Source organism: Neopelma chrysocephalum, unplaced genomic scaffold, assembly GCF_003984885.1.
Source record: "Neopelma chrysocephalum unplaced genomic scaffold, ASM398488v2 Primary Assembly neopelma1_23b, whole genome shotgun sequence".
NCBI classification, from domain to species: domain Eukaryota; kingdom Metazoa; phylum Chordata; class Aves; order Passeriformes; family Pipridae; genus Neopelma; species Neopelma chrysocephalum.
Genome location: NW_020897692.1, coordinates 525,276 through 548,186, shown reverse-complemented (window position 1 = coordinate 548,186; position 22,911 = coordinate 525,276). Strand labels below are relative to the sequence as shown.

The 22,911-nt window shown below is 35.6% G+C and overlaps 1 protein-coding gene across 2 annotated transcripts in view; it reads right to left on the bottom strand.

The window, feature by feature from the left end:
• The window catches only part of ASCC3 (activating signal cointegrator 1 complex subunit 3), a 267,886-nt gene that overhangs the window by 228,998 nt on the left and 15,977 nt on the right, over positions 1 to 22,911 (bottom strand). For both annotated transcript variants that reach the window (XM_027694522.1, XM_027694514.1), the window contains exons 2-4: positions 18,869 to 19,012; positions 17,996 to 18,146; positions 13,718 to 14,301 (exon numbers count right to left, since the gene is read on the bottom strand). In XM_027694522.1, coding sequence (XP_027550323.1) covers positions 13,718 to 14,301; positions 17,996 to 18,146; positions 18,869 to 18,958 — 825 coding nt within the window. In that variant the 5' untranslated portion in view covers positions 18,959 to 19,012. The remainder of the gene's footprint in view (positions 1 to 13,717; positions 14,302 to 17,995; positions 18,147 to 18,868; positions 19,013 to 22,911) is intronic.

Genomic DNA, 22,911 nt, shown 5'->3' with positions numbered 1-22,911 from the left:
TCACAAAAAGACAAAGTTTCCTGTCATCTGTGGGGTTTCAACAGTCCATGGACAACAACAAAGCAGTATACTGCCAATTAAGGCCACAACCAAAAAAGGAGAAAAATGTGTCAAAAATAACAGGATTATTTTCTCTATATGAAAGAGGCGCAGATAAGCTCTGTGGTCAAGAATAATGAGACCCAAGCTTTGTATTGTCTGTATACAAAACTCTTGGTAATTGTAATAAAATTACAAAGAAAATGCAAGCTTGAAAAGCCAGTCTCATGCCAAGTTAGAGGCTTTGATGATAAAACACCACAGGGGTGATCCACATATGCCTGTACTTTCCCAAAATGGATACTGCTTTTATGAACTAGGTAATGGGGAATAAGCTTTGCGATATGTTAATTTGTTAGGGCTAGAAAGTCATTTTACTGAACAAAAGGAAGTGCCACTTTGACATTTAAAACCAAACATGTTTTATGAGACAAGTTGCTTTGACATGAAAATATCTGTCATGCGAGGGTACACACACACAGAACTAAAATATGTTATAAAGTTGTAATTTCATGGTACATTAGGAAAAATGAAGATTAAGTTACATCAACATAGTATCATATGCAAAATTTTCACATGGTGTTGCACATACATAGCAATGAACATGTAAATTAGCTGGGTTTAAGTCAAAATGAATGTTAAACTCTAGTTTTTTGAGCTGTTCTCTCAAAGGAGCTTCATAGCAAGAGCTACTCCACTTCTTTATTGATTACCAAGAAATAGTTACTAAGGACAACTTGAATTTTCTACTGTGCAAACAACTTCCTATAGTAAACTTGTGTGTGATAGTTATTAAGAGACAAACCTAAAAAATTAACTTTTTAGTGAACAGTTACATGAAAGTAATACAATTGCAACAGAAATTGTCTTCATTTTCCTTGGTAAAAGTCTTCTAAATTGTCCAAAGACTAAAGAGAAGCCACACTGCTTTCAGAGAAGTTTGGAGATGAAATTTTGGATGACTTCAGGAAGAACATAAGCAAATAATGACAGAAAAGCAAGTATTAAAAATTACTATTTAAAAAAAATTATCCTGGCTACGAGCACTTCCTCTTCTTTATTATGTTCCAGATACTTGGAAAAACTACTACATATTGTTCTTCCATGTTTTCTAGCAAACCTCTTAACTCTGATACCAAAGCTCAGGATTTATAACCATTTGTAAACATCAGAAAAGGATCCTGGATAAGTTTCCTAAATTAACAGCTAATTTTATGATCATCGGTAGATTAGTAACAACTACCGTTAGGGCTGGCTGAAGAGTTCTCCAGGAGCAAATGATGAACATTTCTGGAAGTCAGATAAGTACTCTAATTTCTTTTAAAAAATAAGTGCCTTATATGGTTTTCAGATAACATTTTAACCATTACTTCAGACTGTATTCAATACTGCAAAAAGAAGATACCAAGTGAACAGTGCTAGGGGGGGTGGTGGTTCAATAATAATAATAATGAAAAACTAATACCAGTAGTAGAAAATATGGAACAGGGACATGCAAATACCACCCACGACAATTCCATTACTAAAGAGCACTGGTAGTCTAGCTATGGCCTACATAAAACTGAATATTGAATATTTATTGAAATAATAATAATCTACTTCTGATTCTTTGTGGCTGCTTAAAGCCCTTGAAGGCAACTAAATATCCATCTCCAAATGGAGCAGTTAGATAACTTAAAATGTCCTGAAGAATGTCTCACAAGGAGTAGACAATTTCTCTGTGTGGTACAGTCCCAGGTTCGATTCCCGGTCAGGGAACTCCCCCGGACAGATGGAGCTCGTCAGCCCTGTAAGGGTATCCATCTAAGAGAAGGTCACTCTAAACAAACCTACGTCCTGAGGACCTCACTGCCATTGTCCAAGCTCGCTTGGCCCCGGCAGATGAACCTTAGGATTAAAGGGTGGGCTCAGTTCAGCGCGTGCTGTGTCTCACCTAAAAAATCCATTGCGCGGACTGGAAAGGTAAAAAACCTTTCCCAGAATCTTCATTCGCGAAGACTGGCCATATTTACTTACTTACAGTTCTGAGAGTTGATGCTTATACACATTTCTTTGATTGCTGCAAAAGCTATGATAGAACTGGAAACTGACTTGCCTAAAATCTGAAAGTTAACTAAAACACTTGGAGAGATTGTTCCTTGCTAAGATGAACAGCCAATATTTACAAAACTTTTGTTTTATGCTGCCAGTCTATTGCTCCCTCCCTCTCTCCTCCAAGCGCCTTTTCCTGCAAACCACCGTCTGCTAGTGCACTCCTCTCACACTCAATACGTTTGTACTACAGCTACTTCTTTGCATCAAGCCAGACTGGCAATTATTTTTTCATATTTCATTTCCTTAGTTTTCCATGCTTTATTTCACATACTACCTTCTATGCAATGGATCTCCTATGAACCCTTTTCCAATTATTTTCAGCATGTTCTATATATAGTAATGATGAAGTCATCTTCTGAAAATGCTTTCCCTTTCAGTAGGCTTTCTGTTTGAACATATTCTCCACTTAAGATCAACTAAGAAATGTAGTTGTAATACTGAAAGTATCTGGCAGTGCTTACAATGAAGATCTTTAACGTCTTTAAAATGAGATATAAACATACAGATGTTGATGTCTTTGAAATATGTTGTCACAATAAAATTCACTAATTCTGGTTCTTTTGTTTTTTTTAAATTTAAATATCTACCTACCTGGATGAATATTTTAATGTTTTCATCATCTGCATTTTTATAAAAATTGCCAATTGAAGTAGCATGTCAAGATATTTAACATTTTATTTGATGAGTTAAGAGTAAGAAGAGCCAGCGGACTCTTCATTCTAGAATTCCACTTGCAAATTCCACTCAGCTAACTTCCGCAGTTTTGTTTTGTCCTCTAATTAACTTAACATTAATAACAAAAGGTTTAATGACGACTTCTATATAACAAGATAAAGTGCCATGATTTTTTGCTATTCTTACAGGTAGCATCCACAAAGCTAATCTCCATAAACTTTGCACTTCAATAAACATTGCAGAGTAATACAAGATAGTAATATATAACTATCTATAGGATATATGGTATTCATACTATATTTAATACAAGTAATAATACATAGTAATACAAGATGTTGAAGCACAGCATGCTTTTGTTGACTTTCTGCAGAGTCCATGCATGGACCATCTCCAGCATGGCACTAACACGCTAAGTTTAGAGGCCTGGAGAACCTCTGCAACATGACAGAAATATAGTCCTGATACACTCAGTTTTGACATTAAATATCCAAGATTTTCTCTGTATTAATGCATATTTGAAAGCTGTTTCCCAACTTCTCTTATCTCAAATAAGTAATAAATAAGATAACTCATAAAAAAGTTTATGCTCTAAACCAAGCTGTTTAGGCAAAATTTTTATTACAAAACCCCCATAACGTAATCTGTTTTGCATTTTGAAAAAAAACTTGCAGTATGACTACTCTCTATTCACACGACTATTCAGTGTTTGTTAAATGGTTTATGTAGTTATTACCACATCTACTTATATCAGTTGTTCAAGACTATTTTATTAACAGTGTAAAACTCAGTAGATTATCTACTCTTTGCTGTTTTAAGAAGTTTAACCTGTTTAACCAGATATCCAGTTCCTCTGTGGGAAAGTCTCATAAAAATGCCACAGCACCATAAAATCTTCTAAGTGGCAAAAATTTCCCAAGCAACATAGAGATACATGTTAGTGCAATCCTATTTTGTAACAGTGCTATTTTGCTGGCTGTGAATGCAAAATATCAGTTATACATGGTTCAGAAATCACCTCTGTAAAATGAGTTAAAAACATAAGCATAGACTAAGACAAACAGTAGAAACAAAATGCTTTTGAAATCAAGGAAAACTCTCCAAATGATTTTAATAATGCCAGTATTTTATCCTAGAGATTTTTTTCTTTGTGCTTACACATATTTAATAATAATTTTAAAATATATTCAATTTGGCTATTTCTTCCACTTTGGACAACCACATCAGCCATTTCACTACTGACTTCAGTCTCTGGCCAATTTAATTTTCTCATTCCCTGACAAGCTGCACCGTTTACTTATGCCTCAGTACATTATGCTATTTACTATATTTCAAAAAGTGTTTCTAAAAATTATGTATTGAGTCTGCTTATATTGGCCTCTAGTTCTGCCAAATTGCATTCTGACATCAAAGTTGTCTTTCTTCATCTAATAGTGGCTTCATGAAAACTGTGCAGGGAAAATAGCAGCCTTGTGCTGGGAGTCTCAGAGCACCTTTGGTTCTGCTTCAGATGAGTTAAAAAAGCTGCAGCTGGGAATCCTATGCCTGAAGAGAAGAGCAGCAGCTTACACAGAAAAGCCAAGCTTTAGCTTTGACAGGGAACAGAGAACCCTCTGGGAGCAATGAAGCACACACAATTGGACTGATGTGCCAAGCTAGTGAGAGATAAAACTGAGTTTCCAATAGCAGGGCATTCATGTTTGATATTTGGAGGAGCCAAGCCTTTGCAAAGTCCAATATTCGGCATTCTACAAAGCAGCAACAGGCTGACACTTCAGATCTTATTTTGCTTAAAGTAAATATCTACTTTTACACCTGCACAGTGCACTCTTCTGATGGTGAAGGTCACCTTGTAGCTAGGGGAATGGCTACACAGAACATGGAAACAAGTTCCACTTGCCCTCTGAGCATTAGTCAAATATTGAGCCAGAGCCAACTGAGCCGTGCACAGACAGTGCAGTCTGTTTCTTGAAAGCACCTCTGTTTAGAGTCTGCACAGTATGCCAGAAGAATGATTGCAAAACTAACACCTGAGTGCCACCCAAGTCTGCAAAAAAATGAAATGCTGAAGTACTTTTCACAGTCAGTACTATAATGCAACTGTGAAGAGTTCAGAGCTCTTAATATAAATTATATATTCAGACTGCTCAGGGAATCGCTCTCAGTACAGACCTGAGAATTACTAAACTGAATTCAGGTTTAGAAATGTAAGCTAAGTATTTCTCAGGTCATCAAATTTCTGGATAACATAACATCTGTCAATGTTACACTAAATTTCTGAGTACTCTTGAAAGCAATGAGCAAGTAAAGATAGAACAGTGTCTGCAGTGTTTGCTACTGACAAACAACATGCTATGCCACTACGAGGAAACAAAATCTACACGCACTTTCTTAGTCTTATTCTAAAATAACATATGTTGTGCAATGTTGTATATGTTCTTCCATTCCTTTATCTGAAAGAATGAATAAGTGTGTGCAGTCTTTAGGAATTAAAAAATTCTTTTTCTATCTGGTTTGTATTATGAGCTTTAAAATACGCTCTTTCTTGTTGAACTGTATTTCATGGTGTTACGTTTGTCTTAGTTTACACATAGAAAAAAATTTAAACATTCACACAAACAATGTCAGGCTTTTAAAGGATATTAGAAATTTGGTCACATGAATTAAGACTATATGTTATTTTCTCTTAAAAGAATAATGACCATTACAGATTCCAGCTTAATGAATGAGTTCTCTGGATAACAAATGTCTGTTATTTAGATAGATACTTAATTTAGGAGACCAAGGTCACTTTAAAACATAATTGAGATTACTTGCAACACGAGGACTATTTATTTTCTGTATACCATAATTCATCAATTAAGTTACACATAAGGTTAAAATTTAAGTATTTAAAAGGCACACTCCACTTACGTATTATGAGATTCTACTAATAACGAACTTCTTACAAAACAAGAAGATTTTAACTCAAAAAACCCCCCATATTAGAGTAAGGGATTGATTTTATTGTAAGAAATCCATCAGGGAAAATGAAGACTTAATACTGAATTAGGAGTAAATACTGCACAATAATTTTCTCCAGTTACTTCTATTTTTTCAATTCAAATGACAGAAACACAGAATGGCTGAGGTTGGAAGAAACGTCTGGAAATGACCTACTCTCCATGGTTGGAGATTCTACAACCTCTTAAGCATACTGCTCCTGTGTCTGACCACCCTCACATTGACACCAAATGTTATGTTTACATGGAACATTCTGTAATCCAATTTATGTCCACTGCCTGTAGTCCTGCCATTAGGTATAACCAAGTCTGGCTCCACTTTCTTCACTCCCTCACCATAAGATCTGATCAGATCCTCCAGACTTCCCTTCTCCAGGCTAAAGAACCCCAGCATTCAGTCTCTTGTATGTCAGATGCTCCAGTCCCTTCACCATCCCAGTGGCTCTTCCCTGGACTCAGTCCAATATGCCCATCCTAGACACCACTCTACACCTTTCAGATTTTATTTGTTCATCCTAATACTCAAAGCAGAGCAATAAAATGCATAAGAGTGCGATGTTAATTAAGAAAGCCTAACATTTAAGAAGTAACTACAGATAGTTTTCCTAGCTTTTCCTCTGTGTTTGCTCTCCATTTCATAAGCAAACTGAAACCTATCAATAAAATACTATTAACAATAAGGTGAAAAGAAGTGAGACTGCATATATTCTCCAGATTAAAAGGCAAGTACTGATCAAAGTCAGTCTAGACACACCTTTCGTCATGATCACACTACCATGTAAAATGCAATATCAACATTTTTTTAATTAAAACTTTTCCAAATTCAGGGTGTGAACGTGTATTGTTCAAATAAGAGCAGACAGCATCAGATAAAGTAAGTGATGCTAATCCAAGAACTGTGGGGCTTTTTGAAAGATAATCATGACAGGGGAAGGTAATGTTTATCCAGCCTCACAACATACACTTTTCCTTGCAAGCACTGTGAAACATCAAGTAGAGTTTTCCCCACAAAAAATACAGTGAACATAACAGTGAACATTACACAGGAAAATTTAAGGGGTCTTATCTTCTTTATCAACCCATATCTTTTAGCATAACATACCACTGAATATGTATATGTATATCAGAAATGAATTCAGCAGTCAATATTAAAAAAAAAGCAAAAAACCACAGAGACTTTTTGTGTTTAAAAAAATGTGCATCTTTCTACAGTATCCATGAGATATACGATAAAAAGCTTTCTTGGGAAAAAAAAAGTCAACTGTAACTGAAGGGCTAAAGGGCTGTAACAGTATTATCTGTCGACTGTTGAACTCTATAGTTTCCATTCTGATCAGAATTAACAACATTGACCAGTCCCAGTCTACCGTGAATGATGTGCTCTATGACTTGCAAACTGCAGTGTAAAGCTGTTATTTCTATTTCTATTGCCAACAACATCACTGCAGGCTGAAGGGTACACTGTTCAAGAAATAAAATGTAGTTTTCAAATATCAACAAAACACACCGAAAACCAAGAATCTTACTGAGTCTAACAAGGGCAAGTGTAGTCCAGGAGTGCGGCACAGTCCGGGATTTATTCATCTGGGGAGCAGATCTGTGGAGAGGGAGCTGGAGGTCTGGGTGAGCAACAAGCTCAACATGAGCGAACAGTGTGCTTGCATCAACAAGGGCATCGCCAGCAGAGAAAATGAAGGTATTTTCCCACTCTACTCAGTGCTTGTCAGCCACACCTGGCTGACAAGTATGAACACATACTGTGTTCAGATTTGGTCCTCTCTATACAAAAAAGATGTGGGTAGGCTGGAAAGGATCCAGAGAAAGGCCACAAAGATGATCCAAGGACTGGGAAGCCTGCCGTGTGAGGAAAGGCTGAGAGAATTGGTTTGTAGAGCCTTGAGAAATGAAGGCTTAGAGGAGGCCTTATCATGATGTTCTAACAGTTAGTAGGTGCCTTGCAAAGAAGATAGAGACTCTCTCTTTAGAAGTAGTCACATGGAAAAGACAGGGCAATAAGTACAAGTTACTGCTGGGAGATTTTGATTGGACACAAAAGGAAAATTTTTCACAATGACAACAATCAGTCATCAGAATAATCTTTCCAGGGACATGGTGGATTCCCCAACACTGAAAATTTTTAAGATTTGGGTGGGCAGGGTGCTGAGACATCTTGTCTAGACCATCCTTTTGCCATGAAAGGTTGGACTAAATGATTCTTAAGTCCCTTCCAACCTCGTATTCCATGATTCTATTTAATGGCTCATATCCCTACACGAGGAAGCAATTTTAGTGTATTTTCCTTTGAAAGTAGCCAGGCATGTTTCCCATTTTGAGTGTCACGGACCAGCTAACTCCACTATCTAGTCCCCTTACTGTAGCACAAATTTCCCTTTTGAAAGGAAAATTTTGACTCTTCAAAGTTACTGACAATACTTTAATTCAGTCCAATATTAAAATTCAAATTTTTCTATGGTTAAAAAAAATATTTTGGATATAAGGATAAAGCAGTTAAAGAGAAAGGAGCATGGATATAAAAATTATCACAATGAAGCTAGGAACAAAATTCAGAGCTCACTGTTCAGGCAGATTGAACGCAATGTGATCTTTCATAAATCTTCAGAAACTGACACATGAAACTGTCGGTCAGAGAGCACACACCTACAAGTGCAATAACACTGTGGATAAGAAAAATATAAATATGATTGGAGGTGAGTTAAAAGGATATGTTTTGAAAAGAATGAAAAAGACATCCAGATAACTGGAAAATGGCATAAACATAGAATGGGCTTACTAATGATACATCACTTGGTCTAACACTTCATTAAGGTAGAAAATTAATAAATAGCAGTTGTCTCACATCTGGACTTCACTTAAAACACTGCAATTTTTCCACATGAGGACTTGTTAAATTTGTGAAGATAAGCATTAATAGAAGAATTAAAAGTTGGCAAGGAACTGCCTGAAGGGTAAATGAAAGGAAAGGCAGTGTTTAAAAGGCATAGCATCATCTGGAAAAGAAGGTACAAGCACAGTTCTTTGATGCTCATTTTTAAAAATGCTTTGGAAAAAAGATGACTGTAGCACAGGAAAAGTGATCATAAAACCAGCCCTGAATAAAGTCAAAAAGCAGAAAACAAGTTCATTTTAAACACCCAGGCAACAAGACTGGAGCAGTCTTCAGGGAAGAAGCTAGGACAAATTTTCCCAGATTCTTTTATTAATGAGTCTTCCTCACTTTAAGATATTGTATCACTGACAGAAAAGGTCCCTTCTAGATTCTGTGAGCATTTGAACAGATTTTGCTTTCCTTTACTCTTCTATACTTCTGTTGCAAAAAGGCTGGTGGCAGACACAGAGGAGCTTCCTGCCAGTTCACTGAATTAGTTAAGTTCCCCTTGTTCTTGATCCCATGAGCATTTACAGGTTTGACCAACAAAGCAGACATTTGTGGTGGGATTAAGATAAAGGAACAGAAACGCTGTAGATGAACTCGTGGAAAAAAAAAATCATTATCTTGCTAGCAGTGACAAAGGTGGCTAAGAAAAAGTCACAGGCAGAAGCCTGAGAGACAACAGAGCTCCACTTAGAAGAGGCAGGAGAAAACTGTCTAAAAGCCTGTTGCTAAATCAAGCATTCAGAGAACACTACACTGAAAAAAAAATCCTGCTTAATGAAGCAACAAAATAATCTGTTAACTTCCATTCTGAAATAAGTATGAAAAGAACTGAATTTCAGTAATAAAGCAATAACTTTTTGGCTCTAATGATGAGTATATTACCGGATGGATCTAATAAGGAATACATACAGGAAGAGGTTCTGCCCAATTCATGACCTCTTTTTTTTCATCATATAAAACCTATATTCCACAACTCGGACTTTTCTGATTTCAGGTCTACTTTGATTTGAAATGAATGTTTTTCACCCTTGAAGGAAGGACTGAGGACCTTCAAACTACACGTTACTACCCTTTGGCCTCTTACTGTATGTCAGATGCTTATGACAACAAGGAAGAAAGCATATCTTACATTTTTGGTAGGAGTGATGAATACTGAATTATTGTTAGAAATTAAATATAAAGGAATGTTTTTTCACACCACGACAGTTTGTAACACAGGTGGACTGTATTTAACTTATAGAACCTCTGGATGCTATAGTTCCAAGTACATATATGTGTTAACCTTTTAATGCAGAGAGCTGGAAAACAGTCACAACTATAAAGCAGAGAAAAAGCCTACACATTAAGTACCTTGTGTCTTATTATATGGCAAATAAATGTATCATGTGTAGAGATAAGTAAACATACGTACTATTACATACTATTGAAACTACTACTTAAAATGTAATTTTCTTGAAACAGTCCTGCTGTTTCACATCTTAGCCTAGTGTTCTAGTCATTTACACATCATTTAAAATGATTTTGTCTGGGAAACACCATTTAATCAAATACACTGAATGACATTATTATTCTTAATTTTATTTGGGCAAAGTTCTTTCCTTGTCCCAAGATGAACAGAATGCACAAATTTTCATAATGTATGCTGTATTAATTAGAGCTTAACATAATTCTGATTGAACTTCCTTTTTTTCCTCTAGTTACTTTATCTCTATAGGAAATGTTTTGTTATGATAATGTACGTCTGCCTTAGTGTAAAAATAGACAGGTATTTCCAAAATAAAATTCAGATAAATTTTGCAGATAAACTACAACAAGAGTTCACAGAAGAAAGAGACGCCCTCTAAGAATAGCATGGTGTAATCAAACAGTAATAATAAACCCTTCTAACTTTTTCCTAGTTACCCTGGGAGGTGATAGGTGGAAAAGCTGCTAAAATGCTCTCAAGATGGCTCCAGTCTTCATTCTGAAAGCATCATATATTAGAAACTGAGTGCTCAACTTGAGAAATACACTGCATACTAAGTTTTAATATAAAATAATAATAAAAAACCACAAGAGTCATTGGTCAAACTCTGTAATTGGCCATCCGCTTTTTCTCCTTGTTTTTAAATAATGGTCTTGTTACTGCATCATCACCATCTTATATTCATCAACGAAATCTGAGACACTGTGAAAAGTGTGTAGCTGTCATTTAGCTTTACCAGAACTTATGTCCTAAATGAAAAGTCATGTCTCAAACACTTAAAAAATAAATTATAACTTCAATATCACTCCAATCATAAGAATCAATTTTCATCTAATTAAGAGTCATCAGTGATATGCCAGAAAAACAAACTGTCCCAAAGGAAGAGTGGTATGTTCTTAAATAGTGGAAACAAAGAACAAAGTATTTCTTCTACCTTCCCAACCACTTTAAACATAAGCTACATGCTGCTGGAGAAAGCAACTGATTTCCATTCCTTATAGAGTTCATTAAGTAAATAAAAACCTAAATACCATACATGTGTGCCTGTGCATACACTAAATAACCCCAAAAAACAACCAGGATGGCATACCTGAAATGATATAAAATGCTCATATTCTTAATGTGGTCTGGAATCTCAGTAAAGTTTGCTCAAGGATCAAATGACATTGTCTTACAGAAGTCCACTCACCAATATCCTCACCACCAGCATGTTCTCTTCTTGTTTAATAATAACCAGACAGTGGTATCTTTATATTTAAAATATAAAAATGTGTTTTACAGATCTGGATTTTTATTTAAAAGAATTATCCTTTCATATCAATAGTTCTCTTTTTTTCCTTATAAAGAAAAAAAATTCATAGAGCATAGACACTTTAGCATGTATGCATCGCCCCAAGTAATGTAAGATTTTCAGTATGCATGATCAATCACATACTTGTTATACCATCTCATACAGCAAACCTATGACCTAGTTCTAGAAATGGGTTACCTTCAGGTTTAAAAGTACCATCTGCTCTTAATGATGGCACCAACAAAACTGCTATAATAAAAAAAAAATCTCCCTAAGTAATACTAAAATCCAAAGCCCGGAAGAAATTTTCAAGCCATGACTATGCTTACAGAGAGCACAATACAAATGCCAGCTAGCTTTTAACAAAAGGTGATCAGGTTCAAATTCGTCTTACTCCGTCCTCAACCCCCACATTGCACAATGAACAATGAAATAAGAATGTTGCCAGGAAAGGCAACATGGGGACCAAAATAAGGAAAATGGGGAGATCTTTGCTTTTTTTTTTTATTTTTATTACTAATTTCTTTCAAAACTCCAAAATAAGATATAGTTTTCAGACACTCCAAGGAAAGAATCCTTCTTCTCTCTAGTGACTCATATAAAAGAAACTTGCTGAATAATCTTCAGTTTGCTGGCAAACAATTTTTTCATATTATCAAATTAAAACTGTAAAGCCACCAAAAGAGAAATTTTGCCAAGAATTCTTTGCTCCAAAAACTAATGGAAAAGAAGTCTTTAATGGTGACCTACATAAAAACTGATAGCTTGAACTTTCTGCCAATTCATTTAGCAATCCATTATGATCATAAAGTTGCAAAATAAAAATAATGTTATTTCTTCTTGCTTCAAGTGAAAGGTTTTAAGCCTTTCCTTTAACAAATTTTACAAAGTAAACTCAGACATTAAGTAGGCATTATGAAGAAGTATGGAATTATAAACTTCAGGTCCCTGTGACAAATGAAGATATTCTTTTTGTGTTTCATTTTTCATTCAAGTTTCTTTATCCAATTTCCTTATCCAAGACCTGTTCAGTCTTCTATTTTCATGTGTCATCCTTCAATACAACCACCCAAAATATGAAACTGTTTGCAGACATGGATTAAAGTGTTATTTTTCAAATATATTTCAATGCAGTAGAAATTAGACCAGCTTCCATTTATATTTAAGATCTCAAATTAGAAGTAGTCTGTAAGAAAATATTCATATGCAGAATGCAGCTCAAAGGGTGGCCAAAATGAGGTCGACTGATTACCAAACAAAACAATAATATGACTTCAGCAACTATATCATTATGCATTAGATATCAATACATAGTTATTTAAACCTAAAATGAAATACTCTATCACTTAATGTATTTTGTAAGAATTAAATCTGCAACTCTAATGGCAAAAATCCTGAACATTTTCACTATAGTGTATTTCACTACTGTTTATTCCTACCATCAGTTGTATTTCAGTAGCAAATTTTCAAATTTAAAGTCTTTCTGAAAAGCCAGTTTGTGAATTTAAGTACTAGATGTTTTCAGGAGAGGAAAGCAGGGCAAGTTAGGAAGAATAAAGTAAACCTAACAGAGAAGTGCACAGGAAAAAAAAATTAGCAAATTGCAGGAATTCTTTCCCAACCCCATTCAAAACAAGCTCTCTCTTGCCTAGATTATCTTATGCACACACCTGGAAAACCTCTTCCCCAGCCTTTAATCACGCTTTTTCCCCTTTCTGCTACTACGCTTATCCTACAACTCCAGTAACTGTTCCCTCTCCCTCAAGCTTTCTCTGCCGTTCTTGTAAGAAACCCAGCCATCCTCTTTCCTTTTTCAAAGAAATAGACGTGATATGACAAAATTTTAAAGTAGCACCACCTGCACAGCTTTCCAGCTGCAGGCTCTGAAAACTGAAGATGAAACCTGCCCAAGGAAGTTACTTCAGTTTCCCTTTGCAAGTTCCTGACACTTTTATAGGCAGCCTAAACTCGCTTCTGCTTGAAAAGAAACTAGCAGAAGTTGAGCAAATGGCCACCAAAAAAAAAAGTAATAGCCTGTCCATTACAGGGGAAAAGGAGACTATTCACATAAAACTCATGCTGCATCCATCTTTTGCCTGGTAAATCATGATGTTGACATGTGATTTCTCTCAAGACAAATTAAAAAAAAAAAGCAGAGACAATACTTGGATAAAGTATACTGACATTGACTAATGTGAAATAATTGTATTTTTCTGTAGTATTCAAATATACACAGTCTGGTTCATATGCTACTGTACCTCATTTTGCAGTTCATCGCCACTTTTGGTAGAAGCAAGGATCTCATACAATGTACAGCAGAGGTCTTCTGTTGTTGGCCCTCCAGGGTTACCCCCTTGAAATTCCTTCAGGTACTTTCCAACTTCACACCATAAAAAAGAATCATCTACTTTTTCCAAAGACTTAAGTTCAGATTTCTCATCACAGTAATTCTGTAAGTGATTCAGCTGGTTATTCAGAAATTTATTATAATCTAAGCTTATATTTTTCTGTGCATCAGCCTCACCATTCACAGGCAGCTCTTCAGAGTGATCCAAATCATGCATATCAAATGAAAACACAATATTTTTACCAAAGAACACTCTGTTATCACCATTTTGCTCTTCAGTCATCTGTATGAGGCCTGTAAGCTGTTCTTCAGAGAAGTGAGAAGCAATCCGAGATGTGGCATCACAAGCTGCAGTAGCAGATGATGATGGAAATGGCCCAAACATCTCCTTGATCACCTTTGTCTCATCATGGCCAACACATTCTTTCCCGTGAAATGTCTTAAAAAGAAAAACAGCTCCACTTTCAATTGCTTCTTGTCCATTTTCAGCTCCAACTGTTAACAAAACCAAACATAACTTTATACACTTCATACTAATGAAGTGTACTTCATTAGTACTACTAATGAAGTACTAATTAGCACTACTAATACATACTACTTTCATTACCTATAACATAATTGTATTCAATTTCTTGCTGCAAGTCTCATCAACAGAGATATCAAAAGAAGACCATAAGCAACAATTGTTGCAAGGTACGGAACTATAAGAGGTATATGATAATAAAGCATCTGTCTTCATTATCTTTCTACATACTAAAAATTCATATTAAGAATTACCAATGCTTTCTTATTTTTCCAGGCTAGAGAAAAAAACTTGCCAGAGGTCTTAAACTCACCATAGTATATTTATGAGCTCTTTAATGATAACAAATTTCCTCTTTGTCTCGCTATTTATACACTGCCTAGTCTGAATATTTATAACACACTAAATATACAGAACTCAGCCGGGAATTACTGAATTCTTGCAGTAATTCCCAGTAGAATTACTACAGAGTATGTGTTAGTTAGAAAAATTGCTCAAAATAATTAAAGCAAATAAATACATTAATTTAGATTTCTATCTACAAAATGTCATATTATGCAAATAAACAATATATTATTAGATAAAAATATGAATTTACTTCTTACACAAATATTCACAAAGGTATTCAAGGAAAACATAAGCAAAACTTCCATATGATGAACTAAAATGTTGCTACCAAACAAAATTTTAAAAGTCATCAAGCACAAACTAAACAAAACCAGCCAGCATACTGGGTGTTTTATTTATTTTATACGATGGCAACATGCAGAATTTATTTACCTGTGACTTGATTCAACTTAGGTTAGATTTAACCCCAGGAAAAGCAAGGGGTTTCTTCCCCACATTGTAACAGAAAGGAGGAAAAAAATCCAGCATAAGCAGATGGAGAAAGGCTGCATAACTAGAAACATAACATATAAATGGAGGTGCCTAAAAATTCAGTATATAGCTTGAATTTCCCCGTGGTGCACTTCCAAAAGCTGAAAAGTTCATGGAGAGGACTGGAAGTGATATTTACAAGATAATTAGATACCTACATATGGAAGATACATAACATATATAAATATATCTCAAAGGAAAAGATGGTTCAGCCCCTCCCTTTTAGCATTAGCTATATAGGAATCACAGGAAAAAAAACCCTCACATCTGAAAACTTGTAGTCCTAAGTTTGGCTGCATGAAGCTCACTCTTATACTCCTAACATAAAAATACATATTATTGTTTAAAGTCACTTGTGTTGGAACAGAAGTTCAGATTACTAAACTAAAAGAGCAATTGAAGGATTTGAGGAAAAGCTCTTAGATTTACTATGTGCTAATTCTTCTTTATTATCAACATCTCCTATTTGTGGAAACATCTCTTGAGAAAATACTACCCCTCCCATCGCAATAAAATGAGCCAGACAAGATGGCAAAAGATGGAGTACTAGAAGCTACTCTTTTTGTTTTTATGCCAATCAGATCATTTCATTAAGCGAAATTTATCCCATAAAGTAAATCAATAATATAGTATCTGTTGCCTAGGCTGAGATTTCATTTCCTTGAAATTAAAGTAAAAATTTCTCTTTCCCTACTATACATTTCTGATTATGGTAGTTGGAACATTACTATCAGTTCACTTTGTACTTCAATCACTGCAATCTATTCTGATTTGTGTCTGCATAACATTATACGTGTTTATTCAGAAGCGTCAAAGCTGATGGTTTCTGTCTAACTTGTTCTAACTAAATAATCATGCATCTGTTTTCATTTGTTTTGTCTTCTCTACTCCATCAAACAAAAATTTACCACTAATACTTTCAAGTCTTTCAATTTGCTTTACCTACCCACCACACTGGCTAGGCCTGCTATTAAAAGTTGAGGGGGGTAGATGGAAATTAAAAAGTTTTTGCAGTCATCTTTGGCAAAAAGTTAAAATTAAAAAAAAAATAATTGAGTATAAAATCAGACAGCTAATACCTGTTTCTGTCACTAATACAGAAAACACAAATCTGTCAATTTATTTTCATAGATAACATTTGCAGCAAAGAATGGCAAATATTTATTTTGTTTATAACTTTTTTTCCATCACTGGGTTTTTTTTCCTACTTGCTATACTACATATGTCTTACTTTTTTACATTGCAAACTTTGTAATCATGTTTGCCAGCCAGCATTTTAGTCTAGCACCTCTTGTGATTAAACTGTACATTAGTACACATTTAAAACAGCTTTCTCAATCAATACGTATCTATTATCAGTACAGACTGCACCTTTTCCTAATAACTTTAGGTACTGATGGTTGGTGCAAACTCAATTCCCATCTTGCATGACTTTCCCTCAAATCCTGTGTGTTCCAAGTGCCAGCTGAAATCTGTGCCCTGAAGCAGAAGTACTTGGCTTGGGGCAAAGAGGTGACCCTTCCCAGAGGCCTGTTGCAGAAAGACAGGTAGCCAGATGCTTAAATTCCAGACCGAAGAAACTAAAAGTCTACTAATAGCACTAGCTCTACTACTTGTATTAGAAAAAAGAGGATTAAAAAAAAAAAGGACCAAATTTGTAAAATCAACAGAGGTATGTTACTAAAATGGAAGGAATGAACCACAAAGCAAAATTTAGAACACGTGTATCACCAGAGAAGTTTAAAACATTTTTGTTAGTGATTTGAGAAATATTCAAAATTATACTTCTGATGGCTCATTAAAGCAATATCCACTATAACCATGAATAGCTTTAATAGACATATTCTGCAACTTTACAGCACAATAGATTACTACATGTTGGACATGAATAACTTGTCTAGTCTTTTTTGAAAGTCTGTGTTTAGATATTTGTTTTTTTCACAATTTACTAGGTTTTTCAAAAAAAACTGTCAAGAAATAGACACGTAAGTGTGCCAGGTTAAACATCTGTATTGTGATAAAAAACTGCTCTATAATGCCAAAACCAGGCAAATCTATTTATATATATCAATTCTCTCAGTCTTTTCACTTAGAGTTCTATTCAAGATATTTGAAACATAATCAGAAAAGGGGAAAATATACCTATGAGATTGAAATGGAAAATTCTTAAATATGTGACAGCAAGAGCTTGAGCCATGCGCTCAGTTTAAGACTGATGAAGTTAAATTCTGCCAAAAGCAAAAGATGAATTAGGTTTAGTTTTTCCAATCAAAACTATGTGATCACACTTCCACTTTCTTTGCCATTATGTATTTCAGTTTTAAGATCTTAATTCCAGATGAGTGAAACTTATTATTTATTTCTCTCCTCAACACCAAATACTTAAAGGAGAAAATATTTCTTATATTTTTATCCAGCTATGCAGTAGACCAATTTTTCATTATATCAATTACATGGAACTAAAGCAAACAATACCAAGATTGTTCTTTTCTCAGAGTACTGTCATTCCGAAAGAATCTCTTGTTTCTGCTTAGCAACTGTCGATCACAAACCATACCACACACCACAATACAATGCTATCAAAAAAGCATGAACATCCACAATGGAATCATATCTTAAAATAAAACAGAAGACCAAATTATCCATGTGCATATTAGATTAACTGGTGTCAAGGTAGAACTAAAACTGTACCCATATGCAAAGTACGCAGGCAGAAAGCAGCTTCAACTCGCCCCCATTCCAAAATAATACAGTGTATTATTAGACTACTAGATAAGGAAAACATACCTATTTGTTTTGCAGCTTGTAATATGGTTTTTAAATCACCATTTACAGTTTGGTGTTCTTTTTTGTCCAAATTGTCGTCAATGAACTTTATTATCTTCTTCCAAGTAAGATCAGACTTCAGCAACTGTGCCTGTAGTGTTGACCTTTTAGTCTGAAAATGCAAAATATTTGGGCTTTTTTATTTATTTCAAATTACTATATGAAGGTTCCTTTAAAATTAAACACCAGACAAAAACACCTCCTTCCAATTGCTTTCAGTCAGTACATAGCAATGATTGCAAGCAGTTTTCCTGCTACCTGTTCTAGATTCTTTCCTGAGTGTAACAAAGAAGGATATGCAAATGCACACACACTCTCTCACTACTTGACTCTTCCAAAGCAAAATTCTCTATAAAGCCAAACTCTTGCAACTTCAAGAGATTTACAGCTCCCAAGATTCCAAACTCATTTCACATTACAGGTTTCCACAAGGCATCCGTTGTTTTAATGCATTATTTCATGGGAAACTAAAAAAGCACCTAAATTCAGTGAACTTAATATTAAAAAGGAAATGTTTGGCTTCCCAGCTCTACATGAGCTCAGAGTTAAAAGCACACCAGCCCTACCCAATGTCCTGAAAGATGAATTAACAGGGCTGTACCAACACAGCCAAGCAACCCTATCCATATGGCACATCATGATTTTAAGGGCCTAGTATAAATCACAAAGCTACAGCAAATTTGACTTTGAGTGAGGACACTATGAAGGAACGCATAGGAAACTATACACACTCTGCCCACTTCAGCTTGCCCACTCTTATAAAATAGAAATGCAAATGAAGAAAGCAAACAATTCTTACTATAATTATGTTTTGCAAAAGAAAAAAAGTTTTACCACTAAGTCAGCTAATTCTTCACTGTAATCCTCATGTTTAGTGACATTTGAAAAGGAGCGTAAAGCGCCTGTAAGACGAGGCAAGGCCATCTGTTACTCATTCAGTGATCCATAGGATGAGAAATCAAATCCCAGTTCAAGCACCTAGATGAGAACAAACAAATAACATGGCTTTATTAATGCTATAAATACAAATTCACATCACAAACTTGAAAGACCTTTTCAAGCAAGCAGAACTTGGCTGAAACTTCAATTAAACCAGTTAAAAAAATCTCAATATGCTAATAATCAAGATTCAATAGAAGGGAGGTGAAAGGCACAGAGTACAGGCAAGACATGGTAACAGGCAGAGGTCACTCAGCAGGTGGTTGTTCTGTCTCCTCCCTAAGTAAAAGTTACCAGCGATGAGGCAAAGTGGAAATTATTCCTTTAGCACCACTAACACAAGTATTATAGAGAAATCTATGTAACTGAACCTTAGCTCCAAACAGCAGTAAGTGATTACAACCTACAGAAAGACTTCCTCTGAGCCAGCCCATGCTGGGAGCTTTCGGATCATTAACAGCCTCCAGTGCTAATACAGAAAAAGGCATCCTTCTTGACAAGTGCTTAGCCATTTTTAACCAGCAAAACAGGGCAAGAAAATTATGATAGGAAAAAAATATCATAGCACAACACTGAACTATTGTAAGAGATAAAGAGAATAAAAGGGCTATAAGAAAACTGAAAAAAGTATGCCTAGAGATGTTTTAATCTCACAACTGGAACACATGTACACACTTAGAGTAGGGCTCTCTTCAGGACTACAGTCTATTTCGGCACAGTTTTATTTCCTCTGTGAAACAGACTCATATCTATACACCAAAACACAGCTGTTACCCATCTGAAATTGTACTTGTTCCAATCCTTTTACTGAAATGATTCTCAAAGTTATTTAATTTCAGAAGGTGCCCACAGCTGAATTGTTTAATGAACCCTAACGCACAGCTACAGTTTCCGATGGTAGCAGATAAGATACAGATTTAGATTATTTTTAAAACAATTAATGATATAATTACAAACCTAATGATCTCCATGATTCTTACCATGCCTGAAGACCAACGGCCATCCAGAATTTAAGGAACTTAAAACAGAGTTGATAAAATTACTTCCCCCTCCAACAGAACTCTCTCCTTTCATCCAATTACCCTTAAAGTTTTTCTTCATTTAATGACTGCATTTGTATTTTAGCTATCAGCTTTGCAATACAGCACAAAAGCAAATCCAGATGCAGCGTTCCAGTCACAAACAGAGAAATGTCACTGACTTGTCAGGTCTGTTTGTTTTCCCACCTCGCATTAAGATGCTTTTTGAAAAAAAGCTACCACAACAGTTGATATCTTGGAGACAAATGTTATAACAATGAAGCTACAAAATGTGGAATTATAAAATCTTTAACTATGAAGGGGACAGAGAGGGTATGTTCAAGCCTACAAGCAGAGCCAAACAACACTGCAGTTTTTGAAATGTTCAGTGAATATATGATACATAACTCATACCAGCATTGCTCCTAGTGAAAACAGGCCGTGAACCTTACAGCCACCGTTACAGAAGGGAAGTAATGTGTCCAAACTTTGAGGGAATCTAACCTGACCATTTTTGTTTGAACCCAACAAAAAAGGTACATCACTCTCATACTTTTCCAATGACAGAATTGCCATTAGCTATTAAAGATCACCCCATTTTGCTTACTTATTTTATACTTGCACTCAAATACTTTTTCTGTAGCATTACGGTCCTTTATAAAAACATATAAAAACATAATTGTAATATTATTAACTTAACTGTCCTTTCTGAAATAACATGCACAGTAATTTATGAAAGTTTGAAGCCACTTATGAAAAGGTCACTTTTCACAGACACCTGTAGGAGATTTTAAAGTATTTTCAGCAGGGTCATTTGTTAGGAAACTGAATTTTAAAGAACTGTTTCTTTGTTCTTTGTTCATCAAGTTATTAATACTTCCTGAAATAGAAAACCTGGAACTCCAGAGGACAGGTAAAGGCACACGCTCCTGACCACAGGCATAGCCAAGGAGCCAAATACAGCCCTGAAGCCCTACAGTTGATCTCATAATAGTAAATGCTGCTCCACACTTGATTATGTGCATTCAGAACTTGCTGGTCCCTGAAGGGGCTGGTTTGGCAGAGCAGTCACCCAAGGCTTCTGCATCTCATTTATAGGCAAACTTCACACATACCCTTCACTTCTGGTCCATGACACCCGCCCTCAGCAGGACATCACAAGCAAACAAAAACATCTAGCAAATAGAAAGCAGGGGCAGAATCACAGAATATGCCAAGTTGGAAGGGACCCACAAGGATCAACAAGTCCAGCTCCTGGCCCTGCACAGGACAGGTGCAATTACTCCACTGTTAACATAAAACACAAGGTAAAGTTAATGAACTTGGGTTATTATTCCGCAACATATTAGAGCCAGGTCAAAAAGTACCAATCTCTTTACTCTTGTGACCAGTGATGGGACTCCAGGAATAAGCATGAAGGTGAGTTGAGGGAGGTTTAGATTGGATAGCAGAAAAAGGTTCTTCATCCAAAGGTGGTCGGGCACTGGAACAGGCTCCCCAGGAAAGTGGTCATAGCACCAAGCCTGACAGAGTTCAAGAAGCATTGGATGATACTCTCAGGCACATGCTGTGACTTTTGGGGTGTTCTGCCCAGGGCCACGAGTTGGACCTGATAATTGTGATGGGTCCCTTCCAACACAGCATATTCTGTGATTCTGTGATAAAAATTATATGGTCCTATGAGATGCAGCATAAACTTACATTTGTTTTACAAAAAGTACCTTACCTGCCTTTACATAAAGCCTGCTGATGTAGATACCTGCCTGCATCAACTGCTTTTAGAGTGGATTGGCTATTGTCTGTCTTTCTGCAGACACTATAAGTGTTAACTAATTCCTTTAGATTTGAGAGAAATATATGTGTTTGCCCACAGCTCTGAAATATCTGTACTACCAAATGATCCTGCTAAGATATGCTGGTTTGGGAACAAGGACCTAAATGGCAGTGACAATTAAATCCTATTTACCAGGGGCCACATACAGAAGACAAATTTTTGCCATTATTCTGCTCATTACCCCTGAAGAAAAGTGTTAAGACAGGTACCATCTTAAGTCATGTTTGTAGAAGGACAACTGGAATGGGAATGCAACCTGCAGATCAGTCCAACTTTACATCTTAAAATTGTATCTTCTCCTCCCCCACACCCAATCAAGTAAGGACACTTTGGGACCCATTCTGCTAATGATTCCTGAAACTCTCACATTTCCTGCCTCTTTTAAATAACTCTTAACTTTCCACCAAGCCTCTGTTTGTAAAGCACAAAGAACAGTATCTACCCACCTAAAGTTCTGTGAAGATGAGAGGCAGTGGCTTTTAAAGCCTATTTTACTTCTTTTAAAAGAAAGTGTGATTTTAAGTTCAAACTTTTTATTAGAGAAAGTAAAACATAAACATAGATTATACTGAGAGTTCAGGTAAGAAACCATTCAAAGTTTATTGTTTTAAAGTAAACATGAATCGTAATCTCAGCAGGTTTTTATTCATTAAAGTGAAACATAAAAAAAGCCATACTAGCAATATCACAAAGGTAATAAACATTGCCAGAGAAGTTTTCCACTTCATATTTTCACCAACTACTTAAATTTTCCTCCAGTTCCTGGCCTTCCTATATTTTTAATATAAGCAAATAACAGAACCATCTCTTTCTTTCTCCACTGAAATGTTACAGAGATTATGGTCAAACAAACATCCTTTTGAAATTTACTTAATTCTTACGCTCTCTAACAAATCAAGCAAACTGCCCAGTGGAGCTAAGAGAAGGTGACTGCTAAGATATGGTACTTTAATGTTCAAGAGGAACAGAAATCTTTCTTTACTTAAAATTATGGAATAACATAGCATTAACAGAATCACAGGTAAAATCTGCAGTTCCATTACCCCAAAGTACCAGCTTCTGTAGCTCTAATATTTGACTGTTAA